This window comes from Ischnura elegans, chromosome 4 (genome assembly GCF_921293095.1).
Source record: "Ischnura elegans chromosome 4, ioIscEleg1.1, whole genome shotgun sequence".
NCBI lineage: Eukaryota > Metazoa > Arthropoda > Insecta > Odonata > Coenagrionidae > Ischnura > Ischnura elegans.
In genome coordinates this window covers 100,467,047-100,476,779 of record NC_060249.1, presented here as the reverse complement: position 1 = coordinate 100,476,779, position 9,733 = coordinate 100,467,047, and the positions used below count along the sequence as shown (strand labels likewise).

The 9,733-nt window shown below is 35.6% G+C and overlaps 2 protein-coding genes across 2 annotated transcripts; both read left to right on the top strand.

The window, feature by feature from the left end:
• Positions 1–3,270: 3,270 nt before the first annotated feature.
• LOC124157841 (general transcription factor IIH subunit 5) lies at positions 3,271–3,824 on the top strand. Its single transcript, XM_046532878.1, has 2 exons — positions 3,271–3,305; positions 3,425–3,824. The coding sequence occupies exons 1-2, from the start codon at positions 3,271–3,273 to the stop codon at positions 3,609–3,611; spliced, it is 222 nt and encodes a 73-aa protein (XP_046388834.1). The 3' UTR covers positions 3,612–3,824.
• LOC124157839 (zinc finger HIT domain-containing protein 1) lies at positions 3,633–9,365 on the top strand. The gene is made up of 3 exons (XM_046532877.1): positions 3,633–3,826; positions 3,913–4,006; positions 4,560–9,365. Exons 1-3 carry the CDS (start codon positions 3,673–3,675, stop codon positions 4,783–4,785), a joined length of 474 nt encoding a protein of 157 aa, XP_046388833.1. The 5' UTR covers positions 3,633–3,672; the 3' UTR covers positions 4,786–9,365.
• The last annotated feature ends 368 nt before the right edge of the window (positions 9,366–9,733 follow it).

Sequence of the window (9,733 nt, the reverse complement as noted above, 5' to 3'; positions counted from 1 at the left end):
TTGAGAGAAATAGCAATGTGCATTTCTCTCTCTCCCCATCCCACGTTGCTAGTGCTGCAGGTGCCACCTGCCGTGATGGAGCCCAAAACATTCCATGCCTGCACTGGGTCAGTCACAAATGTATTTGAAAACAGTCAATAGTCCTGCCTGAGTATATTTCAGTATGGGGTATGAAGGCTTAGTTTCAAGAAAGGTTCATACAAATGGCTTGTCCGAATGAACAATTTCAGTTGACTGAAATGGATCATGTATGAATTTATGCACAAAATCAGGTTTTTTATTTACTGTTCATGCATTTGTACCTGTTGTATGGCTACATAGTGCTTTTTAACATTAATTCTTTTGCTTTTACAGATACACATTAACTTGCACATGTTGTCATGCCGTGTAGCCAGGCACATAGCACCAGAGTGCAATGTGTACCCTCAGTACAGAGAGCTCATTATCTCCTGTGCCTACCATGGAAATTTAGCATTGATATGATTGATACATGTAAAATATGCTTATCATAACTATTGTTCTGGTTAACTATTCTAGTAGGGAGCTATTTCAAATGTTGATAACCTTATTGGTATCATTAATGACGTTTGCAAAGCTTTCGGATACTATTATTGCTGTTCTCATTTTCTGTCAGAGTACTCTCTGGAAAGCCTCTGTCTTGAGGGAACCATGCTTCTAGTGTAAAATTCCATTTTATTTAATTATTATTGCTGTTGGTACTTTGGTGTGTGTGGAAGTGGTCATGGTGTGGGCTTCAATCCTGGCCCTGGCATCTTAACTCCTGCTTATTTTAGTTACCACAAGTATCTAAATTGGGTATGTGGAGTGTTGGCACTGAGAACTGGTCCTTGCCATGTCTGCCAATGCCAATTCTGAGCAAAATTAATTATCAATCTTCAATAGAATGTTAAGTTGTAGGATATATACTCCATATTTAATCTCAGTGTTGCACTTAATTCTTGGAACAAAACTTTAAATCACTAGTTGCCAATGGGTGTCATGAGGACGATAGATGTGGATGCTGGCACCAGCCTCAAAAAATATGTCCAGATGCTGCTGACATTGAATATATCTTGTTGGCACCCACGTCTAATGCAATTTGTTCCTGCCTTCAGGTGGGATCGCACTGTGTTACGGTTTTTCATCCCCTGGCCATCAGCCATTAGCTTTTTTCTGGATCTCTTGAGAACATAGACCTGGACTGTTGAAAAATAATTGACCATTAACTTTCAAAAGAACAAAATAATTTGGTTGGAGACTAATCTTGATTATTTATCCACAAGGATTAATACTGACCTATGAGAGTTCTTCTATTTTCTCATGTCCATTCACTGTGACTGAAAATTTAAATTGTTACCACATTCATGGCAACCAATTAAAAAAATTGTAAGACTGATTTGCTATGACTGAAACAACTAATTAAATTAAACAATTTGTGAACATAGATCTCCTTCGCTTAGGTCAAGGCTATTGTGTGTTGTTTAGGGATGCTGAGCATATAAATTTTGTGAGTTGTTCCTTTTGTGCTTTGGATTTTTAATATATAAATGATTCAGCCATGAACATATTTTGCAGTTGGCAATGAGACAAGAGGGACATCATTTAGGCATTAGAAATTCATTTCATGTATCTGCCATCACCGTTTCTACTTACAAATTTATCAAAATATCTTAATGGTAAAGGTAGGCAGGGCCAGTTCTAGACATTTGTCTAGTATAAGTGAACTACATACCACTCTCAAAAATACCCTTAGAAGTAGTAGGGATTCTCTCTCGATACATTTTTAAATTAATACAAATACTTCAGGAATAAGGGTTAAGACTTAAAATTCAGTGCTTAGGCACTCCCTTTTGCTTGGCACCCCACCTGGCAGTGTCCTTCACTTACTGCTTAAACCAGTCCTGAAGATAGGATTATATGGAATATTTTCCTGATCACCTCGGTCTGTCTCACCTCCAAAAATAGAAATTGGAAAAGAAGATCCACATTTCTTTTATTAGATAATTAGCATATTTTCTGAGGTGAAACGTAACTCAACCCACAGATAGAAAGATTGGTTGATTGGCTATTGAAATCAGTAATTCTGTCATCATTTGACACCAAGTAGGATAATTTTATTTAGGTACTTATATTTGCTCTTTTGAAATGCAAGAAGGTTAGAGCTCTACATGTACACATTAGAGTGGTTTAGCTAGGGGTCCTTGTGAAATTTTACTTATTATAAGTATATTGGAGGCTTACAATCAATTTATATTCATACAAAAATTATTTTACCATATCAGCCATTCAATTCATGAACTAAAATACAATTTTGGGGTACCTATAGAGGACTTGAGACTTTCCTGGCAAATTGATAGTTGGAAGTTTCCTGGTGTTGAATTCTCCCAACATTTCAGGGGGTAGGAAGAAATTAACTCTTGGACTCCTACCAATTCAAGGTCAGTCGAGTCTAACCAGTGCCAGTTTTCCTAGTAGTAATTGCCTTATAGGTGCGTATTTAGAAATTTTATAATTACCCACTGCTCATCATACTTGGTTATGAAAAGGCAAAATGTGAGTTAGACTTGTTAATTGCTCGAATTTAATATGTAATCTATTGTATTATATCGTTGAAGCAGCAATATTATTGCTAGTAACTACTCTCATGAGGTGGGAGGTTAATGGAATTTGTCCCTCGCAAAGGAGTTAAGATGCTGGTAAGGCTGTATTCATGACAAATATAATCAGTGCATTTTGATAGAGTACGAGGCCTAAGGCAATCAATTGGAAAGAAAGTGGTAGACAAAGTAATGGATCATCCTAATCTCCTGTTATATACCATTAAATACAAGGCCACTTCCCAAGAAGTAGGTATTGACAAAGCGTTTGGTTTATTCGATGCTGTAATTTTTGCCTCATTTCATATTTCTGCGGGATATAATTCTCTACATATAATTAAATAATTTCTGATCTCATAGAATCCATTTTCAAAATTCTATTTTATTTATTAGGTATTAGACTTCGACAGGATGTGGAACTACTTTACTTCAAATTGGCGCTAATTGCGTAAGAAGAAAGAATTGACAGTCGAAAAACCCTTCGCGTTTGTGGAAGGGGTATAGCAACTGGATAATGGCTGGCATTTACTAGAAGCGGTGAATAGCCTAGAGATTCAGGATTGCGGTGTTAGTTCGTATCGCTCACCTGTTGATAAGTTTTAATTACATCCAGCGGAGGATATTTGCCATACATGCAGATTTCACTATGCGAAGGAAGTGATTTTCCGGAGGAATGGTGAACGTAACGAAAGGGATACTTGTCGAATGGTTTGTGTACGAAGTTATTGACTTGTGTTACCTCACTAAGTTATTGTTGTTTCTAACCTGTGATAAGTTGAGAATTTTCTTAGTTTTGATATGCATGGGATTTGTTTACTCTTTTACAGTGACCATGCCATGAAACAATTTCTTCTTCATCTGGACGATACAGTTGCATTAGGAAGAAAATTCATAATTCAGGACCTCGATGACACGCATCTCTTCATTTCTGCTGATATATTAGGAGTTCTAAGAGCGCGCATAGATGACCTTATGGATCAAATAAGCTTTCCGTTGGCAGATAAAGGATATTGAGTACGTCGTTGACCAGTTGCATATAGTGTTCAGAGAGACGAACGTTTGTAAACTTGTCAGAATGATTGAAATGACGGCAACCAGAGAATCAGGAAGGCTGAAGGATAGTGGTCAGCGGAGGGTGTTGGATGAAGCGGCTCGCATGAGACGAGCCAGAAAAGCTTTGGAGTCACTTGAACATGATAACTTCCACGAAGATCCTCATGCCGATTTGGGTACGTAAGTAGTACTTACCTTTAGGTTAGACGCTAGTGTTAAAGTTTTGGTGCAAATTTTACCATTAATTCAATTTATTTTGTAGTAATGAGCAAAAAGGTCCCAAAATTTCAAGAAACATTGGACGCCAGAACTGGAAGAAAGAAAAAGACTAGAAGTGCCGAATATTACAAGCAAAGGTATTCTCATTTCTCTTATTTAGTCGTATGATTTTATATCTTGCGAATGGACAAATAGTGGCTTGGGGCAACGAGTATCAAATATCTCGGGTACATTTCATGGTTTTGCTTATAAGAGCCGTATGAAAGTGGTCACATATGTGCACAGAAAAATATTCTTCAATCGCATATTATTTTATCCAGTTTCTTCAAGTTTGCATAATTTTTATATTTCTAAACTATTAATAAATGTCGAAATTTATGAATAATTCGAGCCACTGGAGATTTCTGAAAAGGCAAATAAATATTTTTCTAGGCACATGTAATAATAACAAGCAGATGCTCGACTGCTTGGGAAGGAGAAACAAGTTGCTTGAAAAATAGGTGTGACCGTATGTGACCACTCGGGTATGTCTCTAATTGTAAGACCTCAACATGATGAGGTAATAATGTCATGCGAAGTACATATATTCTGGGATGATTTATGCCGTGTGGAACAGACTCTTGATACATATATGTGTTAAAATCACTAAATAGTTAATTGTCTCATATATTGATTTGTCTCATGTATTAGGTTCAAGAAAAGCTTTGCTCAACTTATAGAAGAGGAGAAGACTTATGCTCAAGAACACAATTACATAACAGCTCAGGCCCCTCCATCACAGTTTCCAGAGAGACATTTCTGTTCTGTGTGTGGATTCCCAAGCAATTATACATGCATTCCATGTGGTGCACGTTACTGTAGTGTGAGGTGTTTGGGTACACATCTTGATACAAGATGCTTGAAATGGACTGCATGAAACATTCTATGGATGAAAACTGAGAAGTGCTTGTTTAAAACCTTTGTGACAGTGATGGTTTTTAGTATAAAGGGATATTTATCATCTTAATTGGCACTGTATTTCCGTTTCTTAATCAGTAAAGGCTTATATTAAAGATTGGTTAAGTACATATTTGTAATTTTTTTGGAAGGTACACTCATGAGGGCCGGAACTAGGAGTTCTGTAAGGAGGGCGCAAAATTCAGTTTCCCCCCTCTCCCCTGATCCCCTTTCGCTCCCTTGGTAAGTTATTTTTTGAGATGCGGTGTATGAAATTAAGCACCTTTTGTTTGCTATTAAGAAATGTTAATAATGTTTATTTTTTAATTTATACATTAATAATTATTTTTAAATAGTTTAATTAGCAAAATTAGAGAACTTCTTAAATAAACTTTCAACATTTTTCCTTCCTCTTAAATGTGCCACCTGGGGCACATGCCCCTGCCCTAGTTCCGGGTCTGGGTACATAGGCACCTGTCAAACTTATTTTTCAAACACGATCTTTGCACTTTCACAGCAGGCTATGTCCATGTAACTAATTTAAAAAAAATATTATGGATGAGTGTACGACATAATTTGAGTACAAAGAGGAAAAAAATTTGTGTCCAGTGATCTTGAAAACTTTGAGAAATTTTCATTTTTGGCAGAATTGGTTGTCTTGAAACTTTGATTTAACTGTAACCTAATTCAGTTAAATTGACCGGAAAAAACGAATTTGCACGGTCCAATTAAACTCTGAATCTTTTGGCTTTAGGACCTTTTAAAACTCTCTGGTATGTTTCATAAAGGCTGCCCAATGGAGTGATATGTGGTGCAAGTTGCTCTACAGAGAAAAATATTGGGGTTTAAAATGCATTATTTGCTCCAGCAGGGGTGGGGATTTGTTGCTTTGGGAGGGGCTGGAGGAATGTGGCACCAGATGCACTTAAAAAAAAAAATAATTCTACTCTGCAAATTTTGAGAGAACTCAAGATGGACTAGAGACATGGTTTCAACTCCTTCGCATGCTTGAGTGTTTAATAATATTTATTTTTATTGTTTCTAGAGATCACATGTACTGGTGACATTGGAAGTCGTAAAAAAATAGTTACAATAAATGAAGTATTGGAATATTTACAATTTTTACAGTTTAAAGGAAAAGTTACAATTTTTTGAGACTGATTGACAAAGATTACTCAAGAGCCCAATATAAAATCCTTCAGGTTATAGTAGTCGTTTCCCAGTAAATATTTCTTCAGAGCATTCTTGAATGGTACAGGTGGAAGACATTTAATATTATATGGTAATTTGCTGTATATTTTTGATTAGGAGAATAAGGGTCCTTTTGGGCAGAAAGTGCTGGGGTAGTCTTTGAGGTGAACGTCATTGGTGGTTCTGATTGATTATGAAGAGAACTATTTTTTGGAAAGTATTTAGGGTTATTTTTAACAAAAGATGCTCAGTAAAGTATGAACAGTGATGGGAATGTCAGAATTTTCAGATCATTGTAAAGAGGTAAGCCAGGTGATCGCATGGAAACTCTGGCCATTGCTTTCACCACACATTTCGCGACTGGAGAGATGAACTCAGCTTAATCCTGAATCCAAATATGTTTGTCGTTTAAGGTTTTTCATTCCTCTACAAGTTAGGATCAAGGCTGTCCCAACACAAATATTTTACATAGAGTAGTAGTTTTATGATTCACTCATTTAAACAATATGAAAATATTAAGCAAATAGCATTGAGCCTGTATATTTTATTTACAACAAAATCAAGGATAAGGTACAACAGTGAACATAAACTTTTAAAATGCTTAAATATGTCAACATATATATCTATAAAAGTATAAATCCTTTATAAAAATAATTTAACATCATTAACATCAAGTAGAATTTCCAGTGGCATTTTCTAGCAGAAAAGTGTGCGCATTGTCATAAAAATAAATGGAGGACTTTCTTCATTAGAAAGCAGTTTTCGGTTGTAGCTTACATTACTTTCATTGCGATTGGTTTCATGAGAAGGAAAATAATAGCAATTCCTTAACAGACAAAACAATGAAACAAAGACAAGATTAAGACATTCAAGGTGAAACTGATTTAGCACAAGTCATTAGAATCGTTTCCATTTTTTTATTGTAAACTGGAGAAAAATTGGTAAGTCGATTGATGTGGTCCATAGATTGGCTTGGATGGGGCTATGTAAATCGATGTACTCAGTGCTGAATGTGTTAATAGCAAGTGTGTTGCCACAGTATACACTATTTGAAAGTATGGGGAACTAGAGAAGACCTGAAACTAATTTAGCCCTACTTTGAATAATGAAAAATGCAATCCATCTTTTGGCAACATCATTTGAATGAGAACTCAAATTAATAGCATTCAACAGCAAAATTCATATTTCCCAAATTTTCATTTGTTGACATATGGAAATAAAAAATTAAAGAAACCTACGGAGGGATCACAACCTATGGAATGGATGGACTGTTAAACAAAATAGGTAGAATCCAAATATTTACTGCATTTCAATATCCTTACTTCATTGCATTTTATGTAACTGAATACACCACATTTCAAGTTCACCCTACTTCTCTCAAGAACACATAAGGTGTATTGTTTTTTATCAACACACAGCCTTTCCTTTTAAAGGTAAATATGTTTCATATAGCATGCATGATATGGACCATGGCCATCGCCAGAACATTAATTGTGAAGAGAGGGGTTCATGGAGGTAAGTAGTCTCCATAATTGGAGGTTTTCCGTAAGGAGGTGCGATCGTAACTGTGTGATGTAAACATAATACTTTTTGTCCATATAATTGAAAAAATAATATCTTTTAATCATAGGTGACATGCATAGTGGTAAAGATTTATGTAGAGGTGTAGAAAATGCAGATGATTTAATCCTTCTAGTTTTAACACTTTGCCCAGCTGTTTGGGCTGATCATAGCATTATTATAATGTAACTGACATAATTTGATTTCAATGACAGTATTCATCAGTTACTGATTCATAGAGTACTCAGATGACCACCTCTAAATTTGTTTTTATCACAATTTATATGGTATAACAAACATTATATCAGTTTTTTGGCAAATTGACATGTATTTTCTATCATTAATTAACATTTTCTGTGTGAAATCCTATATATCTGACCATTATCACCATAACGTCTTGTTTTAAAATTTGACTATTTAATTGCAAATTCCAGGAAGCAGAGAATGGAAAGCTTTATTTTATGTGGCTATCAGTTGATTTAAGGTACATTCAGAAGAGCATATTTTGAAATTTTTATGAAAATGACAAATACTTCAGTTCTCGGGCCAACCTCCCTTATATTATAACCTCCAGAAATTTGGGGTGTTTTAAATCCCTTGAAAAACTACTGGCTACAGCCTAGACAGAAAACTTAAACTTATAAAGATTTGGAGGGATTGAGCACTTCATTGAATGCAAAGTGATGCTCGATACATTTTACCTAATTCTAGAAGACAGAATAATATATTGCACCCACCCTGGAAGATTTCTATAACAAACAATTTCCTTTTTATAAAAATGCTACTAAAATTTAACCTCAGTCTATACGGCATAATATACTACACAATAAAAACAAGAAAAAGTTGTACCTTGTACAATAAAGTATTTTGCTAGCTCTTGAAGTAACTTCCCAAGGATTTCAAATGTTTATTGTTTCTTATCTATATTTTGAATCCCAAAAAATACACCCCAAGTTCTGTAGTTGAACTACAGTGTTCCCCCGAAAGTTAAAAGGCCCAAATTATGATAAAACTTTTCTATTTTGAAGACTCAAATTGAAATTCATGCAACCTACCGACTCATTTCATCAACCAATATTTCTCAATATGTATCACTACATAGATGTTTTATGATGAAACAGCTTTTCATTGTCCACCACAAGAAATTAATGGGCATTTGAATAATTTGCATTCTAGCAGTTGGCAGATATAAGAGGAATAGATACTGATGAAAGTTTATCATGGAATCTTAAATACTCAGCATGCACAATCGCACAAATGTTTCCCTCTTTCTCAGCAGCTAATAGCTACAGTCTTTTAAATTGAGCGTAGATCACCAAAGTTTATGTAGCCGATCACCAAAGTTTTCTGAAGACGGACACAAACACTAGCCACCTGATTCAGAAGTAATGAATTTGAAAATTCACATTGACTTATCTTTGTCACTTAAACTACTCCAAAATATTAAACAGTATTGGAACATATTAAAGCCTTATGCAAAACAATGCCCGAGTATTATGACGGATGTTCTCCATATTTCTCATAGTCTGTGAAAGCTCTTTTGTGTCTACCCTATTGTGTCATAAGAATTGGAGAGGAATTATGGTTTTAGAGATGGAAGTTAACATTCATTCAATAAATCATTAAACAAGGACATCATTTCAATTCACACCATTTCAAATACAAGGGTGCATTCCAAATTGAACATTATGCACCTTAGAGCACTGTGAGCTATTCCAAATCCAGCTTTGGAGTGGATATCTCCAGACAGTGGTGTAATTAGGAATATGCTTTAGGGGGTGACAACAACTCCCCCAGCCAGCGGGGGTCGCGGAAGATAAAAAAATTACATGCCTGGAAATACATTTTACATCATTTTGGCACTTAAAATTTGGGTTTCACTCATTACTCTGCAGGAAATCATCACAACAGGGAAAACATTTCTCTGAGGCTTTGGGGGGGAACTATCCCCTCATCCCCCAATTAGTTATGCCACTGTCTCCAGAGCAATAATTAGACACACTAATGCATCATTGCTTCAAATAAATATTTCTTTTGTACTTGATGAAGGGACTTTTTAACAGTAGTGACAAACCAATGTTTGCGCACAATTATGAAGGCAGAAATTCGAAAGTCATTTAGAACACATATTTCAGCACCAAGCAACTATGCATGGGCGTACCCAGTGACGGGCAGGG

Coding starts and splice junctions, on each gene's coding strand:
- LOC124157841 (XM_046532878.1), top strand. CDS start 3,271: ATGGTGAACGTAACGAAAGGGATACTTGTCGAATG. Junction 3,306..3,424: donor AAAGGGATACTTGTCGAATG/GTTTGTGTACGA, acceptor ACTCTTTTACAG/TGACCATGCCATGAAACAAT.
- LOC124157839 (XM_046532877.1), top strand. CDS start 3,673: ATGATTGAAATGACGGCAACCAGAGAATCAGGAAGGCTGAAGGATAGT. Junction 3,827..3,912: donor AGATCCTCATGCCGATTTGG/GTACGTAAGTAG, acceptor TTTATTTTGTAG/TAATGAGCAAAAAGGTCCCA. Junction 4,007..4,559: donor GCCGAATATTACAAGCAAAG/GTATTCTCATTT, acceptor CTCATGTATTAG/GTTCAAGAAAAGCTTTGCTC.